At 44.8% G+C, this 27,908-nt stretch overlaps 1 protein-coding gene across 8 annotated transcripts in view; it reads right to left on the bottom strand.

Annotated features, from left to right (window-relative positions):
• The window catches only part of SYCP2 (synaptonemal complex protein 2), a 752,024-nt gene that overhangs the window by 79,126 nt on the left and 644,990 nt on the right, over positions 1-27,908 (bottom strand). For all 8 annotated transcript variants that reach the window (XM_029611557.1, XM_029611556.1, XM_029611555.1 and 5 more), the window contains 2 exons: positions 15,262-15,432; positions 1,241-1,331 (listed from right to left, as the gene is read on the bottom strand). In XM_029611557.1, coding sequence (XP_029467417.1) covers positions 1,241-1,331; positions 15,262-15,432 — 262 coding nt within the window. The remainder of the gene's footprint in view (positions 1-1,240; positions 1,332-15,261; positions 15,433-27,908) is intronic.

Here is a 27,908-nt window from a genome sequence, read left to right as displayed (position 1 = left end):
CGGATACCTTCCCCCACCCAATGTGATGGCCCAGGGCCAGAGTTGGCCAATGAGCCATCTCTAAATCATTCACACACTCCCTTTGACTGAGCCCTCCTCCGAGCCACTTTCACCCCCCCAGCCCATAACCCGAGGGTCCTGTGGCTGGGACCGGGCAAGCTCTCATTGGCAGGGGAGGGGGGGGTGACATCGGCATGCATGGGCCATGTCATCAGCCCGTTCCGACACCGCACAGCCGTGTCTCCCGCCCCCTCTTCAGTGTTCCTGGCATGTGCAGCGCTAGGTTATTGGCGGCATCCGCGCATGCTGCAGCGCCACATTTTTATTGGAGTCCCCAGCCCATTAATATTCCAAGAGATGAGTCTTATTATGTCACTCATTTATACTGTAAATAGAAATGGTATAGTGCTGGAGAATCACAGATCCTTGTAGTGAGTTAGTCAAAAAATGAAAACTTAAGGCATGCGTTTCCACCTTTTATTCATACATTTTGGAGTGTTGCTCACAGGTTTTATATGGTCACTCATAGGTTATTTTCTTTGTACTATATACAAAAATGCAACGCTAATACTCGTGCTCAAAAATTGTTGGTTTAAAAATATTGTGCTCACACGAAAAAAAATTTGCACACATCTCATCACTCCTTGTAGGGAACATTGGAGTTAACTGGGTTCCTAGAGAGATTGGAAGCAGACCAGCATGTACTGGTACTATGGTTATTACTTGTGTACTTGAACCTGATAGATTGGTTATTTAAGATGTTCTTGAAAGCTAAGGACGATTTGTTTTTGAATTGTGGAGTTTGAATGTTCCCTGATGTTTCTAAGGAAACTCAGAAAAGGAGGCATTTCTTCTTCTAAAGTCCAGTTTTACAACTTGGGAGGAAGGGTTGTTTTTTCTGCATTATCCTTGCAAATGTTTAATTACATTTTAGGGAGTTAGATGTGTTCTTTTTTTTACCTTCTCAACTCACCTCTCCTCAGCAAAAAGTCCAGATTAACTATTAATAGTTTTGGCCATGGTACAATTTGCTTATTTTCTTGCTTTAAATTTTCTTTGTATTGTGAACTGGATCCCCCCTTCTAATTTTGTGGACTTGTAGAATTTCTGAGTTTTTGTTTCTTTCAAAATTAAATTTCTTGTTCTTCTCAGAAGTTGATTTCATCTTACAAGTATATAACTTGTTATTTGATAATTGCTAAATAAAAAGATTTAAAAAAGGTAAAATTTTATAACATACCAGAAACATGTACAGAACCATCAGGTATTTTAATCCATGGTTGTTCTTTATTCTCACTAGACATGGATGCAGGGGAAGGAGGAGAAATTTTCTAAAGAAAACGAAAGTACATATAAATTTATAAGATATTTCTTTTTCTTTTTTTTTTTTACAAAAGTCAGTATAATTGATCTGTGTTATCAAAGTTTTAAAAATCCAATCTTTTCACCAGAGTACACCCAGGATTCTACTCACTAGACCCTGCTGCAAGTTATTAGACAGAAAATTAAGAACAAGCTCACAAATTTCTTTTACTAATTTGAAATGATGGTGAAATTACTTCTTACCTGAAAATTTCCTTTCCTTAAATATAGTTAGACCAGTCCACCCAAATGGGTTATGCACACCGACCAGCAAATGGAGATCAACAGGCTTGCTGTCACTCCTTATGAGCATCTGTGCTGACAGCCTGCCAGTATTTCTGTAACAAGCTAAACCACCTTAATGTAGCTAGTCAAATTAATCCACTGTAATATTACATGTTTTTTAACCAGTGGACTTCCAGAATAATAAGGAGATTAAGATACAAAAGTTAGGTAGTTATAGAAGATCTTCAACTTTAAAGAATATAAAGATGTTCAATCTTCTGTTCACGTTATGTCCTGGACTGGTTGGATTGTATTCAGGGAAAGGAAATTATCAGGTAAGAAGTAATTTCACTTTCATCTTCATCCAATAAGATCAGTCCAGACAGATGGGATGTACTCAAACTACTCTCAAATAGGGCGTAGCTTAGAAAAACTTTGCAAGGAAGACCATGTACCACCTTACAGATCTCCAAGGGAGATAACAAACGCAATTCTGTCCAAGAGGTAGCTTGAGCTCTAGTGGAATGAGCTCGTACCTGTTTAGACAATGGAGTACCAGAATCCACATAGGCTGCTATAATTACCTCTTTAATCCACTGAAACAGTGAAGCCTTTGAGGCTGCTTCACCTTTCTGTACTCCACCATACAGAACAAAAAGATGATCTTAGTCTAAGATACCTCAAAAGGAGTTTCCTGACAACCAGGGCTCAAAGAATTTTGCTCTCTCCTCACCAGTCTGAATGAGGGCAAAGAAACAGTCTAATACAGATGAAAATCCGAAACCACATTTGACAAAAAGGATGGAAGTGTACAAATCTGGACCACTTCCTTTGATATCAAAAGAAAGGGCTCTCTGCAAGATCTGCATGTACTTATGGGATCTGAAGGTACTTGTGACCTGGATTGGCCACTGTCAGACACAAGATGCAGGGCTTGAAGGACCTTGGTCTGACCCAGCATGGCAATTCTTATGTTCTTAAGTGCTTGCAACTCCAAATCCTCTGAGCAGAACAGATCACCACCAGAAAGATGGTCTTTTGTTACTGTTATGTACATTGCTTTGATTTAATTAATTAATTTGTCGTGTTTTGTATACCGTCATTCGGTTTCACCATCAGAACAGTTTACAGTGATCGGGATGTGTGTTAGATAGACATCATCACAACATATTGCTATCAAGTTGGTTTACAGCTTCGGTATTTGTGTGTTAGTTAATACAACAGGTTCTAATACACATGGGAAGGGGGAGGTTATATGGTAGAGGAGAAGGGGAGATCTGTAACTGGGATGAGTTATTTGGGTAGGGTAGTAAAACAGTTTTTCTCGGTTTAGGATATAATTGAAATATGGTTGTTTATATATTTGCGGTTAGTTGAAATTAATGATATAACGCTTCGAATGGTAGTAGGTTAATTTTAAGAAATTTAAATTGAATAATTCAATTTAAGCAACCTCACAGAAAGACCCTTAAGGGGAAGAAATTGAGGCCCTCCTAGGAAAGACAGAACAAAATTCAAGTCCCAAGATGGAATTGGGAACTGCAGTGGAGACCTAATAAGTTTAACTCCTCTCAAAAATCGAGAGACATTGGGATGTGAAAACAAGGGCTCTACTTGAATATGTCCTCTCTAACAGAAGAGAGAGCTGAAACTTGTACCTTTAAGCTATTAAGGGTCAAACCCTTAGTCAAACCTTCTTGCAAGAAATCTAGGGTCAAGGGGATTGAGGCCATCCAAGGAATGCACTGACGTCCTGTTTACCAACCCTAAAAGACTCTCCAGACTCATAAATATGTTTTTGTATGCATATATCAACCAACAAGAAACCTTAGATCCCAAGAAAGAGGAATTCTTGAGATACCATAGAAACACAGAATATAGAAATGATGGCAGAAAAAGACCAAACGGTCCATCCAGTCTGCCCAGCAAGCTTATGGAAGTATCTGCTGTGCCGCACAGGTCACCCCATACTTACCAGTTTCCCGGACTGTAAAAATCAGGGTCCTTGTTTATTGATGTCTGAGTCCAATTCCCTGTTACCTCTTGCCGTTGAAGCAGAGAACAATGTTGGAGTTGTATCAAAAGTATCAGGCTTATTGGTTAAGAGTAGTATCAGCAGCATCAGCAAGTTACCCCCATGCTTACTTGTTTTCCCAAACCGTAAAAGTCAGGGTCCTTGTTGGTTGCTATCTGAATCCAATTCCCCTTTTTCTCCTGCCATTGAAGCAGACAGCAATGATGGAGTTGCATCAACAGTATGAAGGCTTATTGGTTAAGGGTAATAACCGCCACACCAGCAAGTTACCTCCATGCACTCTTTTCTTCATTTCTATCCACCAGCCTTTAGGGATCCACAGTTTTTATCCAATGCCTCTTTTAATTCTTTCACTATTTTTGTCTTCACCATCACTATCAGTGAAAGGAAACTGCGATCTATCTGTGGCTGTTCCTGCTATTTGGAACACAATATCTGAAGTACTAAGACTGATGGAATGTACTAAAAAGTTTAAAACACTCCTAAAGTCCTTTCTGATGGGACTAGCTTTTAACTAATATGACACATTCTGGCAATGATTGATCTTGCTCCATTACGTTAATTGTCTTAGTTGTATTATTTTGATTTGCTTTGGATTTTGCAACTAATGTGTACGTTTTGTATGTAAATATCTTTGGGTCTTGGCATACGTGATTAATACATTTTAATAAATACAAATGAAAATTTTAATAAATACAAATAGAAAATTTTCTTGCCTTCGGTAGAGTACTACCACTGCTTGAGAATATCTTTCTTCACCAAATGTGCCCCCTCAAGGGTCAGGCTGTAAGAGAAAACTGATGTGGATCTTTGTGAAGAATCGGATTCTGCAAAAGCAACTTCCTGTGTAACAGAAGCTTTAGAAACCTGCTGCACTTCAGTTGCATCAAATCCGCATACCATGGGCGCTGTGGCCAGTCCAGTGACACCAAAGTTACCAGCCCTATATGACTCAATTGTTGTGGAAGTGGACCCTTAGACTGAAGTGGAGTTGGCGCAACTCACAGGGAGAAGCCCTGTAGGTCCCCACAGTCAGCAGGCAGAGCTGGTTGGAGCAAAGGCCCATCAGGAGCTTCACCAATACCAGCCCTCATTCCCCTTAAGTTGAGCCCTTGAGTGCTGGGGCCAGCTGGACTTAGGCACAGGCCTCTGTGGAGATGTAGATTCATCACGTAGAGTGTTACAGGCCAGCACGGAGAGAAGCGAAGGCAGTACAAACAATGGCCATGGCAGGTGGCAGGCAGCAGAAACTGGTGCAGGCTGTGGTCAGGGCAGGAGGAGTTCGTGCAGTGTCGTGGTCCGGGCAGAGTTCTGGGGAGGCAGAGTTCAAGCAAGTCAATGAGCAGGCAGAGGTTGAAAGGCAGGCGGAAGTCAAGCAGCATCAAAGTCCAATCCAAAGTCAAATCCGGGAGTCCAATCCAAAGTCAAAGTTAGGTGTCCAATCTGAAGTCAAGAAACAATAGTGTGTTGCAAATAGGCTCCAAAGGGTAGGCAGGCTTGCCTCAACAAGATGGAGACTCTATTCAAAACCAAGTTGACTCCATCGATGTCCACCCAATCGTCACTGGCAGGAGCATCAAAGAAGTTAGTTATCAAACCTCGCCAGGAGCACCAGGGCAGCGGTGACCGTCCGTCACCGACACCGTCTAAGGCATCCACATCATCTACCTCGGTGCTGGGAAAAGACCGGACCGAGAACCGAGGGAAGCACCGGCACCAACGCGAGTCGACTCCTGGTGCCAACACTGCATCGGCCTCGATGGCTATCGAGCCGCTTGCGAAGAAGACATGAGTAGAGGAGCCCTTAACACTCTCTCCACCCGAAAAACCAAGGCGATCCCCATTGATATTGGTGCTGGGTACTGAGCCCCCACAAATCCCTGTGGAGGTGCCAGTAACACCTAGCCTGTTACCCCCTGTAGCTGCGATATCTACACCAGCTTTCAGGGAGGAACTGGACGGTTTCATCCGCCAGGCAGTGCTCGATGCTCTCCGAGACCTACAGCCATTCATGCCGGCCCCCATACCGGCACCGACACCGGAGCCATCGATATTTGCACCGTTGCTAACCAGGCTGGATACACTCATCAGTGCCCTACCAACACAACTGGGGCCACTGATGCCAAAGCAACCGACAAAGCCTCTCAAATCCCCAATTCCCATTTCAGGGTCCTCAGATGATGCCGGCACGGATTCCAGTCCTCTGTAACCGATGCCTGAACCGATGCCTGGTCCATCAGGGCTCTTGGGACCGATAGGCCCTCGTTTTCTATCAATGCCTCCGGTGCCATCGAAACCCGCATCGGTGCCACCACATCTTCCTTTGAGACCATTGAAAGATCCATTGGTGCCAACCCGTCCTACCGTTCCAATCTTCTTCCCCCCTTCAAGATCTCGACAAGAGACCTTTTCTGACACATGGGAAGATGTTGACACCGACACATCCACGGAGGATATCTTATCAGAACCATCTTCTGCAGAAGAAAGGAGAAAATCTCCCCCAGAAGATCTCTCCTTTGTCAATTTTATTAGGGAGATGTCAGAGACATCTTTGAACTTATCACAGAGGATGACACACGCCACAAAACATTAGAGGTTCTCCAATTTGTGGATGCACCAAAAGAAGTGATGACTATACCGGTACACGAAGTGCTAGTAGATCTACAACATCGTCTCTGGGAGCATCCTTGTGCTGTTCAGCCTGTGAATAAGAGGACAGATGCAACCTATCTTGTCCAACATATTCCTGGGTTCCAAAAACCACAACTGCCCCATCAGTCAGTGGTAGTTGAGTTTGCACTAAAGAAGACCAGAAGACGACGACCACACTCTTCAACACCTCCTGGCAAAGACCAAAAATTCCTTGATATCTTAGGTCGCAAGATGTTTCAAGGTTCTATGCTAGTGTCACGAATAGCTGCATACCAACTTTATATGACACAGTATCAAAGGAATCTCTGGAAGCAGGTTCAGGGAATAGCCGACTCTATTCCTCAACAGCAACGCCATAAAAGTCTTTACTATATAAAGGCCTTGAGGCTGGCAAATATGAAGTTCGTGCTGCTTACGACTGGCGCCAGGAGGTGGGCCTGGCTAAAATCCTCTGATCTCAGACCTGAAGTCCAAGACAAACTTGCCGATCTACCATGAATGGTGAAAACCTATTTGGAGACAAGATACAAGACACAGTGGCTTAAAAGACCATAATGAGACCCTGCGGCAATTGTCAACAGTGACTACCGAGGCCTCTTCTTCTGCAAGACGATCCACTTGAAGGGACCCCAGAAAACCATTTTATCGCCCACGCAGATACTCCCCACCTGCATCTCGCTTGAGGCCAACCAGGCCGTCTCAGAGAGCACATCCTCAACAGCCCAAGACATCCAGGCCTCAGCCACCATCACAAACAGGCTAAGCCTCTGGATTTTGAAAACTATCCAGAGAACAGCAGCCGCTTCACAAATCCAGATCCACATCTGCCATTAGGAGGTCAAATTCACCATTTCATAACCAACTGGCTCAATATTACCACAGATCAATGGGTGATATCCATCATAACCCAGGGATACCATCTAAACTTCCTCATGGTATCCCCGGACTCACCACCCAATCCATTGTGGATGCAAAAAGATCACACAAATCTTCTAGAGTCAGAACTGTCCACCCTTCTGGGTGCCAGGGCTGTGGAACCTGTGCCCCGGGCACAGCAGGGCAGAGGGTCTACTCCCGCTATTAACTCATTCCAAAGAAATCAGGTGGCCTCTGCCCCATGTTAGACCTCCACAATCTCAACAAATTTCTACGAAAAGAAAAATTCAGGATGGTGTCCCTGGGCACCATGCTTCCCCTTCTACAAACAGGAGATTGGTTCTGTTCTCTGGATCTTCAAGATGCTTATGCTCACATTCCAATATTCCCACATTACCGCAAGTACCTGCATTTCCTAGTGGGACATCAACACTTTCAATACTGGGTCCTGCCTTTCGGACTTGCCTCGGCACCCCGTGTATTTACAAAGTGCCTAGCAGTGGCTGCGCCCATCTACGCAAGAAAAACATACACGTCTTTCCTTACCTGGATAACTGGCTCATCAAGAGCCAATCCAAGCAAGGAGCTCTCGACTCTCTCAAACTCACTATCAATCTGCTACACTCGTTGGGATTTCTCATCAACTACCAAAAATCCCACCTGACTCCATCTCACCTCCTTACTTTCATCGGAGCAGAACTGGACACCACAGTGGCAAAGGCCTTCCTGTCCAACAACCGCACAGTCACTCTCTCAAAGCTAGCTTTGACCCTGCGCACAAACAGAACAGCCTCAGCCCATCAATTTTTAACATTGCTGGGCCACATGGCTTCCACGGTCCATGTCACTCCTATGGCCAAGCTAGCCATGAGACTAACTCAATGGACTTTGAAATCTCAATGGCTCCAAGCCAGTCAACTGTTTATCCCAGATTCAAGTAATCCACCAGCTGCGTTTATCACTTCTCTGGTGGACAAAAAAAGCCAACTTGCTAACAGGTCTACCATTTCAGCAACCAGTTCTGCAAGTCACTTTAACCACAGACGCATCCAACTTGGGTTGGGGAGCTCATGTGAACAACCTACAAACTCAAGGTACTTGGACACAGCTCGAAGCAACATTTCAGATCAACTTCCTAGAGCTTTGAGCTATACGCTATGCTCTATATGCGTTCAAGGTCTGCCTTTCACACAAGACTGTTCTCATACAAACAGACAACACCGTTGCAATGTGGTACTTGAACAAACAGGGAGGCACAGGCTCTTATCTCCTCTGCCAAGAAGCCACGCAGATCAAGGCCTGGGCCCTTGCACACTCCATGTACCTCTGGGCCACTTATCTGGCAGGCATACAGAATGTACTAGCAGATTGCCTCAGCCGACAGTTCCATCCCGACAAGTGGTCTCTGGATCCTGTGGTAACAACCAGAATCTTCCAATGCTGGGGTCAACCAACAATAGACCTCTTTGCATCCGAACTGAATCACAAAGTGGACAGATTCTGCTCCCTGCACAGGCAACCCAACAAATTAGCCATGGACGCCTTCGCTCGCCCCTGGAACACAGGCCTCCTATACGCGTATCCCCCGATACTGCTGATAGCCAAAACTCTAGTGAAGCTACAACAAGACAAAGGGTCAATGATACTCATAACCCCGTATGGGCCTCGACAAGTGTGGTTTCCCAGGCTTCTCGACCTCTCGATCAGAGAACTCATTCTCCTGGGCACAGCACCCACTCTCATAACTCAGAACCAAGGCATGTTATGCCATCTGAACCTTCAGACCCTATTCCTCACAGCCTGGATGGTAAAAGCTCGATCCTGCAATCTCTCAACCTTTTGTCATTTTTCAAAATGCGGTAAGGTGTTTTAGCATGCGTTAAGGGCTTATCGCATGCGATCGCACCATATCATATGGTGCGATGCAAATTCCAAAAATGGGAGGAGTTAGGGGTGGAGAGTGGGCTGGGTTAGCCTCTCTGCGAAGAGCTATTGCACAGCCATAATGCAGATTTTAACTACACCTCTTTGAAATGTGTTAGGCAGTGTGATAGTGGCCGTGACCATGTGGTAAGGTTTTATCACCATTTGTGATGTGTCCTGTAAGGCTTATTTCAGATGATTTGAAGGCTCCAGAGCTCTCCAGGTAGAGAGCTCCAGAGCTCTCCAGGTAGAGAGTCCATCAAGCTAGGTTGAGAGAACCTTGCCCAAATCTCATCTTGGAGTGAGTTTCCTCACTCCGAAGGCCAGCAAATCTTCACAAGTGACCACTGTTCTGTTCGTAGGTGTCACGTAGCATGTCAAAGTGGCCCCTAACCCCCTACACACTTACCTAATCCCCACCTCGAGTTACTAGGTGGGCCTACCCTAGGGATACAAATATCTGCCTATGGGCCATGATATTATGGCCAGGCACTCACTCACTCTCTCTCTCTCTCTCATTGAAAAACTGGTCCCCCAGTGGTTGAATGCAGGAAATACATCAGGTTTGGCACTTATTGCAGAATCTGAAATGGTATCACAATGTGCACTAACTTAGTTCTTTGCACAGGTAATTATCACAAATTGTGATAAATACTATATTAGCATAAAACATGCCCCTTTTGCTATCGCTTACCGCATTTTGATAAATCCAGGCCAATGTCTCTCAAGTGCTTGTAGCTTCACAAAAACCTTCCTCACGAAAATCCTATCTTTCTAAATGGAATAGATTTACTATACGGTGCAAGCAAAAATATATCGACCCTTTTTCCTGTCCCACTCCTTCTCTATTAGACTATCTGGCACCTTTCAGACTCTGGTCTCCAGACTTCTTCGATGAGGGTACACCTGAGTGCCATCTCAGCGTACCACAAGGGAGTTGGGGATGCCCCGGTAACAGCGCAACACCTTGTGAGTATGTTTATGAGGGGCCTATTACAACTTAAGCCCCCTCTACGGCCACCAGTCACTGAATGGGACCTAATTGTAGTACTTACAAGGCTCATGCGCTCCCCGTTTGAGCCTTTGCACTCCTGCGATGTTAAATTTCTTACATGGAAAGTTCTCTTCCTAGTAGCCATTACATCCGCTCGAAGGGTAGTGAGTTACAAGCACTTGTCACATACTCACCCTACTCCAGGTTCCTACATGACCGAGTGGTCCTATGTACTCACCCAAAATTCCTTCCCAAGGTGGTTACTGACTTCCTCTTGAATCAATCTATAGTCTTGCCCACTTTTTCCCAAGGCCTCACTCTCACCAAGGTGAGAGGGTTTTACACACCTTGGACTGTAAGTGTGCACTTGCATTTTACCTAGACAGCACTGCATTCCATAGAAAATCCAACCAACTCTTTGTTTCTTTCAATAAAAACAAACCGGGAGTTGCAGTGGGCAAACAAACTCTCTCTAACTGGCTAGCAGACTGTATTGAATTCTGCCTTGAGAAAGCAGGCCTTCCTCTCCAGGGCAAGTGAAGGTGCACTCAGTGAGAGCCATGGCAACCTCAGTAGCACACTATTGTTCAGAACCGATTGCTGAGATTTGTAAAGCTGCAACATGGAGCTCTCTTCACAAATTTGCAGCACATTACTGTCTGGACAAGGAAGGACGTCAAGACTCTGCCTTTGGCCAATCCATCTTGAAGAACTTATTTCCAGTATAATTCCATCTCCTTCCACATCCAATCTGCTGTGATTTTCAAGCTGCCTCATTTTTCCCAGCAGTACACCAGTTGTTGTGCCTGTTGCACAAGTTGCACACTGTTGGTCCAAACAAATATGAGTCAGCCTGTAGCTTGCTAATCACCCATATGTGAGGACTATCATCCTGCTTGTCCTGGGAGAAAGCAGAGTTGCTTACCTGTAACAGTTGTTGACCTGGGAGAAAGCAGAGTTGCTTACCTGTAACAGTTGTTCTCCCAGGACAGCAGGATGTAGTCCTCACGAAACTCACCCGCCACCCTGCGGAGTTGGGTCCGAAACGTTTTATTTTATTTTTTAGCTCACACTTTTGTTACAAACGAGACTGAAGGGAGACCCCTGTGGCTTCAGGGATTATGGCATGTGGGCATGCTCAGTGTGTCAGTCAAAAGTTCTAGAAACTTTGACAGAAAAGTTTTCCATGATAGGGCTCTGTCCAGTGACTTCACCCACATGTGAGGACTACATTCTGCTGTCCTGGGAGAACATCTGTTACAGGTAAGCAACTCTGCTTTCTCCACAATCTAAAAAGATTAAGAACTAATTAATCACCTAAATATATATCAATTTATACTCTCACCAAGTATCAAAACTAACTTACCCCTGAAAATATGTGAAGGCTTGTAAATAATGTCCATATTCTATAATTCAACAGCCTGGAATCAATCACATCTACAAAAGAATAACCATCCATAAAAATCATCTAAACATCTAAACAAATATAATAACCTGCATGACAATGTATAAATTGGCAAAATACCAACCTTATACACACTTCAGAGGATACAACCGACCTGGGATCTTGCCACCGTATGGTCACAAAAACACTGTGCATGCGCAGAGTCACATACCGGTTATAAACTAAAACAACTGGAAGTTGCAATTTCTCATTACACCTGATGGCGTCTATCCAAAATCTGAAATAAGCACAATACTTCCAAACTCAAGATTTTTTAAACAAACTAAATCTCTCTGTGTCTCCCGACTACATTAAAAAACCACGCAAAACATTTTCAACCTCTTCGTTAACAAAGAGCAAAGGTAACTCGCTCCACAAACTGACCAGATAGAGAGCTAACAATTAAATAGTCCTGCATTAATCTATCTATGTCAACCAAAAAGAGGACTATATAATTGCACAATGATGTGCTATTCTATCTGAACTGAACGAACTGAGAACTCCCTCACAATGAGCTATTCCATTCAACCTCAGTATTTCCCGACCGCATTAAGCAACCCTACAAAACATTTTTAACCTCTTCATTAACAAGCAAAGATAACTCACACCTCAAACCAACCAAATAAAAGACTAACAATGGAGTAGCTATGCAGTAGTCTATCAGAGCTGACCAAAAAGAAGAATATGTAATCACATAATGTTACCAAATATCTATACATAATTCTTTTTTTTATCCCTTAAAATTCTCTCTCTAAATTGCTTTATAAATACCCCGACAATGGGCCCTGCTGTTTCGCCAGCTTGGCTTCCTCAGTGGAACTGATGTATTGTCAGGGCATTCATAAAGCAATTTAGAGAAATATTTTTAAGGGATATAATAAGGAATTACAAATAAGAACATAAGAACATAAGAAAATGCCATACTGGGTCAGACCAAGGGTCCATCAAGCCCAGCATCCTGTTTCCAACAGTGGCCAATCCAGGCCAAAAGAACCTGGCAAGTACCCAAAAACTAAGTCTATTCCATGTTACCATTGCTAATGGCAGTGGCTATTCTCTAAGTGAACTTAATAGCAGGTAATGGACTTCTCCTCCAAGAACTTATCCAATCCTTTTTTAAACACAGCTATACTAACTGCACTAACCACATCTTCTGGCAACAAATTCCAGAGTTTAATTGTGCGTTGAGTAAAAAAGAACTTTCTCCGATTAGTTTTAAATGTGCCCCATGCTAATTTCATGCAGTGCCCCCTAGTTTTTCTACTATCCGAAAGAGTAAATAACCGATTCACATCTACCCGTTCTAGACCTCTCATGATTTTAAACACCTCTATCATATCCCCCTTCAGTCGTCTCTTCTCCAAGCTAAAAAGTCCTAACTTCTTTATTCTTTCCTCATACGGGAGTTGTTCCATTCCCCTTATCATTTTGGTAGCCCTTCTCTGTACCTTCTCCATCGCAATTATATCTTTTTTGAGATGCGGCGATCAGAATTGTACACAGTATTCAAGGTGCGGTGTCACCATGGAGCGATGCAGTGTCATAAGTTGGATATGTTTTTATAAATGAGTATGGATAGTTGTGAGTGATAGCGGGTATGGAGAGTATGGCTGTTTAGGAATTTCACTGTTAAGAGGAAATGTTTTGGTATAATATTGTATTTTTACAAAGCTGTGTATATACACTAAGATGTGATTTTTGATATTTTTTCTGAACTTGTAAATCTTAATAAAGTAACTTTGTTTTTTTAAATCTAGTTCACAGTATGAAATCCTATAATTAGTTAGTTACAGCTTCCTAAGATTGACCATAATAGGATCCTCAGTGGAACTTAAAAGCCTCTTTCCTCAAATCCTCTACAATAACAAGAGACAATACGCAGGGATTGTGTATAAGGGATGATAACTCTTCCTTATGAAAGAGGTGCAGCATTGAGAATTCCTCCGGCTCTGAAGGGCATTCCCTATTCTCTAAGGCCTTCTCACCAGGCCCCTGGGGTAGCCCATCAAGACCATCCAGGGAATCCTCAGGAGATGTCCTCCTCTAACCGTTTGCCCTCCTTTGCCCTAGGTTTCTTCCTAGCCTGAGTCCTTGCAGGAGCCAAAGGCACTGAAAGCATAGAGACATGTCCTTGCATTCCCTATCTCATACAAAAGGCCTGTAGGTCTTAAAAAAAATATTTTGAGACTGCAAGCCAGGGCAAAGAGGAAACATCAAAATTAGGTCAAGTCTGCACTAAAGCTGCTGAAACCGCCAATTTGGAGACCATCGGTTATTCCCTACACATCCCTTGGGACTAAGAGCAGAAGGCCAGAATTCCCCTTGCTTCTCCGTGACTCCAAAATGGCTTCCGAAGCTCCTTCCAAATCCAGTACACCCAAGGAGGAAACATGCTGTCCGAATCAGCGGCTGTGTAACCACCTATAGGCATGAAATGGCTACTTCAGAGTTCACCTCGAGCTTTATAACAATCGGGGCACATTTACTGCTTCCCTATACTTGTGCATACAAGCCTCACTCAGCTTGGTTCATTTCCTGTGCTCCACCACCATTACCAGCGCCTGTGTGCATCATCCCAGCTCTGCCAACTCTGCTGCAATCCCATTGCAGCTGCATTCTCCTAGAGCTGACTTAGTCCCGTTGCAGTCTTTCTTTTTTTTTTTTTTTACTTTATTGGTGATGAACAGCCAATAATGGAATGAGCAGCACTGGAAAGAAAGAAATGAGCCAAAAGCCTGAAGAGACAGCAGGGAAGGGGAAACAACAAGGTGGAAAAAGATGGAAAAGGGGAGGAAAAAGTTCCAACCTTTCCTCCTGGAAGTTCCCTGGTCCTGCTACGCTCTACTGAGGAAGGGAGCCAGGCAATCTTCCCAGGAAATGAAATGTTCTATTTCTTTCCTGATTTTCTTTTTTTTTTTTTTTTAAATTACGAAGGACCTTGCTCAACTGAAGGAGGGAGCACAAAACTTTCACCTCAGAAGCCTTCCTTAGTTGTCGTCTTCAGCCTATTAGTCTGCAGTCCACAGCATGGGATGCTTGCCAATCATCTGCTAGAGACAGAGAATACTGGCAGGCTGGTGGCCGTACAGATGCATATAAGGACATCAATAAGTCTGTTGATCTCTTTCTCCATCTGCTGGTCGATATGCATAACCCATCTGTCTGACTGGTCTTATTGGATGAAAAGGAAATCATTTTTAAATCAAAAAATCTATGCTATAAGGCAGCTACATAGATTCAGAGCCTGACTATTACCATACAGTCTTTTTGAAATTGTTTTACGCTTGTGATTTTTTATGAAGTACCCAGCTATACATAGTACATACTTCAATCCAGTTTTTCATTTATGATGTGCAAAATTTATGCAAATACTTGAAATAATATAAAGAAGCTTATCAGGTATATTTTCAAAGGAGTTACGCATGTAAATACAACATTTTTATTTATTTATTTAAAACTTTTATATACCGACGTTCAAATGGATATCACATCGGTTTACATTATAACAGGGGTAACATGCACCTAAAACGGGTAAAACCTATGACAATTCAATGGAATATATTATACCAATATTCAAAAGCCCATTTACACAGGCAAAATGCATTCATACATGTAAAACTCAGTTTTAAGCATGTACATGCTTTTGAAAATTAGGTCCTATGCTTTTTGTAGTTGCTATTAGCAAATAAAACATGAAACATACACTAAATATTTTTTTTAAGGAAAGTTTGATAGTCTATAAGCCCATACCTCTGTTTTCTTTCCTCTTACATTTTTCCATTCTATTTCAACTGATTGTTTTCCTGAGAGGTAATCGCTAAGGTCCCCTTCAGTTTCTTGCATATAAAATGGAGGTACAGTAAGGTCCAAATCTTTTCCACTCATGATAGATTTATCCATGTTTACAGGAGATAGCGAAGGCTACAAATGAAACCAGAATACAACCATTTATTTATAAGGTAACAAATGACAGAGTGCTTTGGTACATGGGGTTGATTCAAACCGTTTATGGAGTCCAGTATCTGAATGCTCATCAAAAATGTCAAATTTTTGGATCTGAATTCTACAACTACTATTATTTACCATTTCTATAGTATTACTAGATGTATGCAGTACTTTTAGACTGCCCTGAAAAAATGGAGCCAGTTGGCAACCCTATCATTGTATGGAGTACTCACATAAAACAATAATACCAGAGAGACCCTCTTATGCTGGCATGTAAACTTGTGAAACAAAGTTGAGGGATTCTGATATGGTGAGGACAATTTTCAAAAAGCATTTAACCAGGTAAAATAGCCTGTCTTAAAAAACTGCTCTCCTCAAATGCAGCACACCTTCCATCGTGCTCAAGCTTTTAGCCACCTTAAAAAAAACATCCTTTGGTTCTGTTTAGGTCAAGGGTGTAAAATAGCACACTTACAGTTTATTTTAAACAGTACATGTGCTATTCTGTCCCACCTGAACAAATAACAGGTGCAAAATATGCAGACTCTTTAGGCATATACCTTACACGTACTAATTTTTAAAGGGAAATAACATGAGTTTATCTGCCTTTCAAAATTAGTGTAAAATATGCAGGTTAAAAGAGCCTGTATACTTAGGGCCAGATTTTAAAAGGGTTATGCGCGCTGGGCCTATTTTCAAAAGGTCCAGCGACACGCATAAAGCCCCGGGACGCGTGTAAATCCCGGGTCTTTACTAAAGGGGTGGGAAGGGGGCGGGGAGGTCTGGGGGCAGGGCCAGAGGATCGCCTGTCGGTGCGCACAACTTGCACCTGCCCAGAGGCAGGCGCAAAAGGTAAAATAAAAATTTTTTTGGGGGGGGGGGGGGGGTTAGAGTAGGGCTAGAAAGGGGAAAGGTTAGGGAAAGGGGTGGAAAGGTCAGATTAAGAGGAAGGGAATGGGGGAAGGCAGCATGGCTTGGCGCACGGAAGGTGCACAATTGTGTATCCCCTTGCGCGCGCCGACCCCCAATTTTATAACGTGCGCACGCATGTTATAAAATCGGGCGTACATGTGTGCGTGCGCTGCATAGCGCGCGCACATGAAGGCCGCACATGCTACCCCTTAGCATCTATGTGGGTTATTTGAAAATTGCCCATAGACTATTTCGACCACCATGATTAATTGCATTGGTTTGCAGTTAGGTATATAGTTCAATTCCTCTGCATTCAGGCAGGCCAATATCCACTAGTGGGTTGTGCACTTCTACCAGCAGATGGAGACGGAGTATAAGCTGACGTAACAGACATATAGCCCTGCCCCATCAAGCCACCAGTATTCCCCATCTCCAGCAGATGGTGGACATGCATTTCCCTAATGGGAATTATTTGCAATAAAAAAAAAAAAGAAGGAAAATTCAGAAGAAAGGATAAGTTTAATAGCACTACTTGAACTCCTGAGGTGATATCGGTGGGTTCCTCCCTCAGTTGAGTGCCTTTAGTCCGGCAGTCTTTCAGTTGGGGACATAAAAAACAAAAAAGGCAAAATGGTTGAAGGACGAGGGAGGCTCGGCAGTGAAGGCTTTAGCCCTCTCCCCCCGTAGCCGGAGACTTGGTTGAGCTCTCAGCAAGGGAGGGCTGAGCTCAGGTAATATAAAAAAAAAGAGAGTAGGGAGGTTTCTTTTCCCCTATTCCTTCCTTACTGGGTCTTCTGCCCTTGGCATAAGTGATCGGTGTCTTTCCCTTCTCCCACTCACATCTCTGGGCAGTTTCAGTGAGGTGCAGAGGCGGCACAGCCTCGGCAGGCTGAGCAGCATTTGGACTAGGCCCCGCTCTTAGGCTTGAGTTTATCAAGCTGTGTGGTAGGCCACAGCGGTGTTTTTATGCGCTTTTGATGTGTCCTTTCGCCGTGCGTCGGTTTAGAGAAGTCAATGTATACTGAGCAGTTACCTGAGCTCCTACCAGAGTGCGTACTGAGCGCCTGCTTGAGTGTGGTCTGAGCGCTTGCTTGAGTACATACTGGGCGCTGGCTTGAGCGCATACTGGCTTGAGCGCATACTGGCTTGAGTACATACTGGGTGCTGGCTGGAGTGCATACTGAGTGCCGACTTGAGTGCGTACTGAGTGCAAGCATCCTTAAGATCGTACTGAGCACACATCTTATTTCGGTGCACATGAAAGTCGAGGTAGTTTGGCACCAGTAGCAAATAAATCTAAGCGCTTAGCGATTTGTGCTGCTTGTCATGTATGGTCAATACAGCCAGGAAATTTTGTGAGTCTGTGTCAGCGCTGCCTGGATGATCGAGGTAATTTGCCTCCAACTGATTTTGCTGCCACTGGTCCATCCCCTTGGTCAGGGGGAACTGGAACCTAGGGCGACACAACAAGGGTGTCCCCTTCTTCAGTTAACCCTATGAGAGAGATCTCTTCAAGGAATGTTTGGTCAGAGGACATCAAATTGAGGCCTATGGGGCCTGGTATGGACCCATCCGCCTTTTACTGGGTGGAATTCTTCCAGGGACTAGAGAGCATTCTGCAGGGTCATCCAATGTAAAGATAATATAACCTCCGTCACAGTATCAAAAAAGTTATCTTGTAAACCGACATGATACCCATGGGTAAATATCAGAATATAAAAACAAATAAATAAATAAAAAATAAATCCTAGAGCAGAACTTCCCAAACTGTGGGTCAGGACCCCAAATGGGGTCCCAAAACCTCCAGCTGGGGTCACAAATGCCTGAAAGGGCAGTCCTCTTCACACATCACCAGCAGCAGAAGTAGTGGAAATCAGCATGGGATCTTTAACCAGCATGCACTCTCAGGTCCTGCAATGGTCTCACCCTCACTTGAGTTTCCACACTAACAAGAAGCCATGTGTGAGGAGGGACTGGGACCACTGCAGGGCCTGTGAGTTTTTACTGGCTCACAGATCCTGTGTTGACTTTCATTACTAATGATGCTGCCAGTTGCACATAAACATCAGGCATTGGACCAGCCATTGGGGAAGAGTGGGCAGAGTGTGCACAGTTCTGTGTAGGTTGTCACTTCATCTCTATGTTCTCCCATCATTGAACTTACCTAAGAGAAAAATGTTGCCCCTGTCATCAGCCTGCCCTCTCTTCCCACTAGCTGTCATCCACTTATTGTCTGAGGCCCAAAGGAAAACGTTGCTGCTGATCCTAGTCAAGGGGGTGTTTGGATGGGGGCTGTTTGAAGGGAAGGATCAGATACAGGAAGGGTTTGAGGGTTGGATCAGTGGGAGAGGGAATGGCCGTGGAAGGTGAGAGGGGGATGCAAGAGAGGAGCTAGGGGTGAGAGTATCAACTGGGAGGGTATGTGAGAAAAGACAGAAGAAAGGATGACATGATCAACTGGGATTACAAAACTGGCTTGGAGGTGAGAGAGATTCAGTGGGGAGGATGTAATAAACTGGAGTGGGTGAGAGAGAGGCTAGGCTGGGAAGGGGAGAGGAACTGAAGGATGTAAGAAGGGATCCGCTGGAGGGGCAGAGCTTGAGAGGCCCTCTGGAGAGGGATGGAGGTTGAGAGACGGGATCAGTTGGAGTGCAGGAATGGTGAGTGGAGGGATTGTTGAAGCAAACTACACCCCCACTAATTAGGTTTGGTTGTTCTCTGGAGTCGTGTGAATTTTCAAGTGCTAAAATGGGGTCAACATTGGCTAAAGGTTTGGGAAGCCCTGTCCTAGAGAGACTGCAATACCTTCAAAATCAATGTCACATACTCAGGGTTCCCAGTTGTCTGTCACCTGTGCAAGAGTGGCAGTGCAGTGGTCCCTAAGGATGTTCAGAAGGAAGTAGATAAGCTTGACTGATGAAGATTTGGGTTTCTCCCTTCTGGAAGAGCCTCACAGAACTCTACTCTGTTTCTTTCATAGAGATGAGTTATGAGCCTCATATAATAGACCTGAAGATGCTTGGTGTAGCTGGAGGTGACTCTACGAGTGCACAAAAGAAGGTTCCTCTTTTGGTTACCCTATGCAAAGCGTCATTCTTCTTTCCCCTCCTGGATGTAATTCAAGAATTGATTGACCTTGAATGGAGTGCTCCCGAAGAAAACTATAAAGGGGGATGTGCTTTGGCGGGTCTGTACCCCCTTGGATCCCTCGGCAAGAGAACAGTTGCTTTTCCTGAAGGTAGATGTGCTGGTCTGTTCTGTGACAAAATGAACCACCATTCTGGTGGAAGGAGGGAAAGCTCTAAATGATGCTCAGGATAACTGAAGCTATTCTTAAGCAGGCCTATGAGCCTATCACAATGAATTTGCAAATTGCCTCTTGTTGCTCCCTGATGGCTCAGGCTAGTCTGTGTCTCTCTCAGGACACTTATGGAGCAGGGTCGAATAGCAGAGCAGTAATGGAACTGGAAGCCACCTTCTTGGCTGATGCGGGCTGTGACTTTGTTTGCACTGCTGCCAGAGGGGTGGCATCTGTAATAGCAGTTAGACATCAGCTGTGGATGCGAAATTGGTTGGCAAACACGATTCTAAGTCCAATCTCACGAGATTACCCTTGAAGGATTCTCTTTTATTTGGCAATGAGTTGAAGAAACTGACAAATAGATAGGGGGAACCCCAGGTCCCTTGTTTATCAGAGGATAAAAAGCCGGCATCGCATCCTTTTGAGGCAATGGGCCAGACTAGAAACTACAGGCATTTTCGTCACCATAGGGGAACAACTACTCAGAAGTCTTGACTTTTCGGTAGGACTCAGTCCTTTTGGCCCAGAAAGACTTGGAGGAATGCAGGCTTCGGAAGAGTAACACCTCGATCTTCACCATGAAGCACCTCCCATGGTTTAATGAGACACAGCCAGAATGGATTTACCCAAGGGAAGTCTTGACTCACAAATCTCCTATATTTTTAAGAAGGGGTGAATAAACATGTGGACAAAGGTGAATCGATAGATGTGGTGTATTTGGATTTTCAGAAGGTGTTCGACAAAGTCCCTCATGAAAGGTTTCTAAGAAAAATAAAAAGTCATGGGATAGGAGGCGATGTCCTTTTGTGGATTGCAAACTGGTTAAAAGACAGGAAACAGAGAGTAAGATTAAATGGTCTGTTTTCACAGTGGAAAAAGGTAAACAGTGGAGTGCCTCAGGGATCTGTACTTGGACCTGTGCTTTTTAATATATTTATAAATGATCTGGAAAGGGGCATGATGAGTGAGGAGCTTAAATTTGCGGATGACACAAAATTATGCAGAGTAGTTAAATCTCAAGCGGTTTGTGATAAATTGCAGGAGGTCCTTATGAGACTGGAAGATTGGGCGTCCAAATGGCAGATGAGATTTAACGTGGACAAGGGCAAGGTGATGCTTATAGGGCAAAAAAACCCTTGCTGTGGTTCCACGATGTTAGGTTCCCACATTAGGAGTTACAAACCAGGAAAGAGATCTAGGCGTCATAGTGGATAATACATTGAAATTGTCAGCTCAATGTGCTGTGGCGGACAAAAAAGCAAACAGAATGTTAGGAATTATTAGGAAGGTGTTATGATTTGTGGGTATGTGGGCCCTTGGCCCAAGATGCAAGTTGTTACTACCTGTGGGAAGGACCCCCACAGGTCTGCACTGTCGGGAGGTGAGGTCAGAGACAGTGGAGAGCTCTGGGTGAGGCAATGGAGAGGTCCTGCGGTACCAGGAGGGGACCCCCATGGACAGTAGACTGGAGGCAATACCTGGGCAGGGACCCCGAGGTGAGGAGTTCCAGACAGACTGCAGAGTGGGGGGCGTGAGGTTTGGCCAATCAGGAGGAACTCCAGAGGGCAACTCCGAGGGGAGGAGCTGCACAGCATAGGATGATGATGCAACGCCATAGGCCAACCCACAGGACAGGGAAGCCTGAGCTGAGCCTCTGGTGATGACATAGCACTGCCCCGAGGAGCGGGGAAATATTGGCAGTCTCGATATAGTACGTAGGCGCAACCCCGAGGAGCGGGTAAATGTGCAAAGTCCCAGAGAAGCCAGAGGGTGCTACCTCGAGGAGTGGGGAAGCTCTGGTAGTCACTGTAAAACGTAAGCGTGGTCCCGAGGAGCTGGGAGGCACTGACAGACTTGTTCAGGTTGCGGGCGCAACCCCGAGGAGCGGGGAAGCCCCCCTGTAGAACTCACGGACAGCTGAGATGTCCCAGAGGTAGTCCTGAGGAACGGGAGGCCTTGCAGGTTAGAACCCAGGAGACGCAGAGCCAGCCTGAAGAGCAGAGTAGGCGAGGAGAGCGAGTCCCCAATGCATGCACTGGCCCCTGAGGAGCGGGTACTAGACAGGGTCCAAGTCCAAGGCTTGAAGCGTAGTCTTAGGAACACGTAGGCAGTAGTCGAAGACATACGGAACTTGTTGCCAAGTCGCTAGCTGAGGGCGAAGGTGGAGTTTAAATACACCGGTCTGATAATGTCATCAACCGGAAACGCCCCAAGGTTCCCGCCAATGAGGCTTCAAAGGAGGGCCCGGTGGAGTGCGCTCGCACCTAGAAAGGCCCAAAGTCGCAGAGGGTGATGGTGGCATCCAGACCCCATGAGGAGTCCCGGGGAATACAGCGGTGAAAGCTGGCCTGAGCCATGAGCAGCCCCGGGAAGGGCAGGAGAGCAGTGCAGGAAGTAAGTACACGCGGTCGCAGCCGTCTGCGACCGACGGGCATAACAGAAGGGAATGGCAAATAAAATGGTGGATGTTATAATGCCTCTGTATCACTCCATGGTGAGACTGCACCTTGAATACTGTATGCAGTTCTGATCATTGCATCTCAAAAAAGATGTAGCCGCACTGTAGAAAGTATAGAATGATAAAGGGGATGGAACGGCTCCCCTAAGAGAAAAGGCTAAAGAGGTTAGGGTTGTTCAGCTTGGAGAAGAGACAACTGAGGGGGGATATGATAGAGGTCTACAAAATCATGAAAGGACTTGAAAGAATAAATGTGAATCAGTTATTTACTCTTTCGGATAAATCAAGGACTAGGGGGCACTCCATGAAGTTAGCAAGTAGCTCATCTAAAACAAACTGGAGAAAATTCTTTTTCACTCAACGCTCTGGAATTCATTGTCAGAGGATGTGGTTATGGCAGTTAGTATAACTGGGTTTAAAAAAGGTTTGGATAGGTTCCTAGAGCAGAAGTCCATAAATTGCTATTAATCAATAAGGATTAGTAGCTGTTTTGTCCGTCGGTCTCAGACGGCTTCGTCCGACATGCCTCACCTCTATTTCAGCCTTCTCCACCAGCCTCGGGAGAATGGCGTCCATAGTGTCTCCTTGCCGCACCCTCCGGCTTCCCCGGAGCGGCTCTGGCATGGCGTCCCGCCATGTTGACCTGAGGCCTCCTAGGGCATGCGCACACCTCACGTCTTATAGCAGTGCTGGCGCGAACCTCGGGGGCTTCCCCCTCGACTGATGTCACTGCTTCCTTCTTCAAAAGGTTGCCCATTTGCTGACTCTTACCGAGTTAGCAACAGATTGAATTCGTTCCGGTCTGAAGTTGCTCTGCCGCTTCTACTGCTGCTGGAAGCTACCTTCATCCTCCGGGGTTCTACTAACCTGGGTACCCGCTCCTCGGGGGCCCTTTTGCTTATTTCCAGGTACCTATCCTATTTATAGGTACTCACTCCTCGAAGGCCTGTGTGTCTAACCTGGTGCCTTCTACCAGTTCTTCAACCTGCTGGAACACTACCTATCAGCTACAGAGAGTGAGTACTACTTCTCCCAGTCTGGCCATTACAGCTCCTTGCTGTCCATCTGCATCGGACCCTACACCACCATTGTGGAACGGGTCTCCTCTGCCGAGGATCACAGACTGTTGATACCCATCCTCTTTCTACTGCTCATTGGGAACTCTATCTACTCAGCTACAAGGGAGTGGGTTATAACATCTGCCTGTCTGTCTCTCCTACAGTGCCTTACTGGATATCTGCATCGGGGCCTTACACCACCATTGTGGGATGGGTCTCCTACGCCGAAGATCACAGACTGTTGTATCTAATCCACTCTCTACTGCCACCTCTGGTGAACCAGACAAGCTGTATAATAAAGATATATTCTCTGTGTTTGTGCATCTGAGTCTAGCCCGGTGCTACTGTTCCCTAAGGGGCTCCTCCCCGCGGGAGATACCATCAACGTTGCCTGTGAGAATCCACCAAACACCTCGAGATCATAACAGTAGCTTGGGATCTATTCATTTAATGTTTGGGTATTTGCCAGGTACTTGTGACTTAGTTAGCCACTGTTGGACAGAGGATACTGGACTTGATGGACCCTTGGTCTGACCCAATATGGCATATCTTATGTTCTTTTGTTGACCACTGGTGCAGGAGATAAGCGGGCATCTTTTTCACTTTTATCAGAGGTGGTATCCAGATCATGTCAGACCAATGGGTCCTGGAAGTGATACAAGAAGGCTATGCTCTACAGCAGTGACTCTCAACCTTTTTCCCATCGTGACACACTTGACAGCCCATTCTCACATCTATGACACACTGCTCATTATAATTCATGATAAAAATAAAAAATAAAGGCCGAGTTTTATTTTTATTGTTATGACACAAGGGAAAGATAAGAACTCTGTCTGAACAGGAATTGCATAAATAGTAAACATCCCATTACAAAACAGCACCAAACAATAACCACCTTACACGGAAAAACCGAAAATATTAACCAGGCCTTAAAACTCCAATACTCCTCCAATTAGGAAAACGGAATAAGCCAGGCTGCTATAGAGCCCTACACAGAAACTACATGCCAGCAGAATACCTCACCTCAGTCACATGAGCAGACCCTCACCAAACAAAGAATAAAGAGTTCATAAAGCATAAATATAAATATGCACACAAAAACTGAACTGGAAACCGCAACAAGCAGTTTAACAAAGAAAAAAGAGAAACATCACCAGTCCTCATAAAACAAATCAAGAAATATAAAATCAATAGCAGTAAAACTACAATAATAAAAAGAACAGATTATTTTGAAACAGCAGATGAATGGAATATCCAATAATTAAAAACTCATACTAAAAATTTCTAGAGACCAATAAAATATTTCAAAATAGCAAGCACAAAGACCCAATAATGAAAAATAAGGATAAAAATGCTTGGCTCTGCATACCTGGGAACGTTTGATATCCAGGTGCCCTGAGATTGTTTTGAATTGCAACTTTCTCCTCTCTCTCAGTCACACACAATCTCTCTCTCTTTCACACTGGCTCTCAGTCACAAACTTATACATATGCTCGCTCTCTCACTTACATAGGCTCTCAATCACACACATATACAAATGCTTTTACTCTCTCACTTATATACTCTCTTAACACACATTTACACACATGCTGTCCTTTCACACATACACATATACAGGCTTTCAATCACACACTTACATACATGCTGTGTCTTTCATTCACACAATTACACATGCACTCTCTCTTTCTCTCGCTTACACACTTGCTCTCAATCACATACTCTCTCACCTACACCGGCTCTCTATCACACACAGACACACATGCTTTTAATTACACATACACATGATCTCTCTCATTTACACATACAGGGTCTCAGTCACACACTACATTCATGCTACCTCTCTCACACACAAAGGATCTCAATCACGCACAGGCTCTCAATCACACACACATATTCTCTTTCACACAAACAGGTTTTCAATCACACACTTACACATACAGGCTCTCAATCACTCACTTACATACATGCTGTCTCTCTCTCTCTCTCTCTCACACACACCCACACAGGATCTCAAACATATGCATGCTTGCCCATTCACTCTCTCTCTCTCCCTCCACTGAACTAGTGACAGCAGCAGCCTTCTTCATTTCCTGCTTTAGCAGAAGCAGCAGCCTCCTCCACTTCCAGCCTTCGCGGCCTTGAGAAAGGACTCACATAGGCAGCGGGGACTGACATGCTCCACGCTGCTCATTCTTCAGGCTGTACCTCTCTTCTTCGGGCTGATGCTGCCCGCACTGGCATGGTTTCTTCTTCCCACACGTGCAACTGTTGCATTCCACTTCCTCTTCCAGGCTGTGAAGAAATCATGCTGGTGCTGCTGACTCCAGCTCTCCTGTTGCGTTCCGCCCGGGCTATCAGCATTTTAAGCCCAGGCGGAAGATAAGTTCCTATTTTGCTGGGGGAGCTCTGGGCCATCAGGGAACTGGGAAGTGTGTGACACACTTGCGTGTGCTTGGCGACACACCGGTTGAGAACTGCTGGTCTAGAGTTTCTTCGCATTTCTCTGGATGCCTTTATGGTCTCTCCCTGCAGCTCTCTGTGGAAGAGGGTGGCAGTGAAGACTACCTTAAGGAGGCTGTTAGACTTAAAGGCTGTAATACCTGTTCCCGAATTGTAAGAAATATGTGTCGCTATTCCATTAATTTTGTCGTACCCAAAAAGGAGGGATCCTTTTGGCCCATCATGGATCTTAAAGAAGTCATTCAGCATTTGCTGGTGACTCATTTCCATATAGAAACTCTGCGCTCAGTAATAATGGCAGTCCAATCAGGGGAATTTCTCACATCTCTAGATCTGACGGAAGCATATCTGCATGTTCCCATTCGCCGGGAACATCAACTGTTCCTGTGGTTTGCCATTCTGGGACATCATTAACAGTTTCATGCACTGCCCTTCAGACTGGTCACTGCACCCAGGACCTTCTACTAAGTAATGGTGGTGCTAGTGTTGTCCTTGCACAAGGACAGAATCCTGGTTCATCCGTATCTGGACGATTGATTGATTTGGGCCAAAAACGTGGAAGAGAGTCACCTGGCAACGTGATCTCATTACTGCAAGAAGTAGGCTGGATGGTGCACTTGGCCAAGAGCAGCTTACCGCTGTCTCAGACACTGGAGTATCTTGGCGTTCATTTCTACACTTGAACTATCTCTCTCCACCATGCCACACTCCCCTTCTAACTCCTCCTCCCCCTGAAGTCTACAAGCAATTGTATTATAGTTATTGTTTTATCTCTTGAAAAATCCTCTCCTAGGTCACTTGACCCTTTATTTTCTCCTACTCTCCCAAGTTCTTCTATATCCCTGTTACGTGTAACTTTATCTTTCCCTCTCGGTTCAAAATATTATTCCCCTGTTACCTGTAAACCGATGTGATATGTCTATGAACGTTGGTATATGAAAGTTTTAAATAAATAAAAATAAATAGATATGAAGCAGGGCAGAATGTTTCTGCCGGAGAGTCGCATTCAGAAGTTGATTGCTTAAGTTCAATCTCTGAGAAGGGCTATTTGCCCAACAGTGTGGTCGTATATTCAGCTGCTGGGTTTGATGGCAGCCACCTTGGAGGTTGTCCTTGGGCAAGAGTGCATATGCAGTCTTTTCAGCGCCTGTTGCTTTTCTGGTGGAGTCTGTAATCTCAGTACTACATGGTAAGGCTTCACTTGCCATTAGAGGTGGGCATCCACTTACAGTGGTGGTTGCAGGTGGATCATCTCATGAAGGGAGTTTCCTTAGAGATGCTGGAATGGTTCATGACAGATGTGAGTCTTCAGGGTTGGGGGAGGGGGCTCACTGTCAGGAGTTGCTGGTGCAAGGTTGCTTGAGTGCCGAGGAATGTCAGTGGAGCATCAATTGATTGGAAACAAGTGCAGTTTGGCTAGTGTGCTTGATGTTCGCCAACTGTCTACAGGCTCGGGCGGTCAGGATAATGTTGGACAATGCAACAATGGTAGATAGCAAAATGTTGCTTACCTGTAACAGGTGTTCTCACAGGTCAGCAGAATGTTAGTCCTCACATATGGGTGACATCACAGGATGGAGCCCAATCACTGAACACTTTTGTCAGAGTTTCTAGAACTTTGACTGGCACCTACTGGGCATGTCCAGGATGGCACTAACCCTGCAACCAGCAGGGGTCCCCCTTCAGTCTTGTTTGAAAGCTAAAGTAAGTGCCAAAAATAAAAATAAGAAAAGGTAACGAACCCAACACCGCGGGGTGGCGGGTGGATTTCGTGAGGACTAACATCCTGCTGACCTGTGAGAACACCTGTTACAGGTAAGCAACATTTTGCTTTCTCACAGGTCAAGCAGGGGAGAGGAAAAACTGATACTTCACGCATATCCAGCATAGCTCTCTGCTTCAACGGCAGGGGAGAAGAAAAACTGATACTTCACGCATATCCAGCATAGCTCCCTGCTTCAACGGCAGGGGAGAAGAAAAACAACCAATAAGGGCTGAATAACATAGTCTGGGTAAAACAAATAAGCATGGGTGTAGCTTGCTTATTGCGGCGGTTACTTCCCCTACTACCCCTAACTAATCAAGCTTGATATTTCACTTGGATGCAGCTCCATCACTGCTCTCTACATTAATGGTGGGGGTGGAAGGGAAATAGAACCAAAGAGCTAAGAGAAACAGATAAGTATGAGAAAAAATGTGTGAAGCTTGCTGGGCAGACTGGATGGGCCGTTTGGTCTTCTTCTGCCGTCATTTCTATGTTTCT

Source organism: Rhinatrema bivittatum, chromosome 8, assembly GCF_901001135.1.
Source record: "Rhinatrema bivittatum chromosome 8, aRhiBiv1.1, whole genome shotgun sequence".
NCBI classification, from domain to species: domain Eukaryota; kingdom Metazoa; phylum Chordata; class Amphibia; order Gymnophiona; family Rhinatrematidae; genus Rhinatrema; species Rhinatrema bivittatum.
This window is presented reverse-complemented; position numbering and strand designations above follow the sequence as displayed.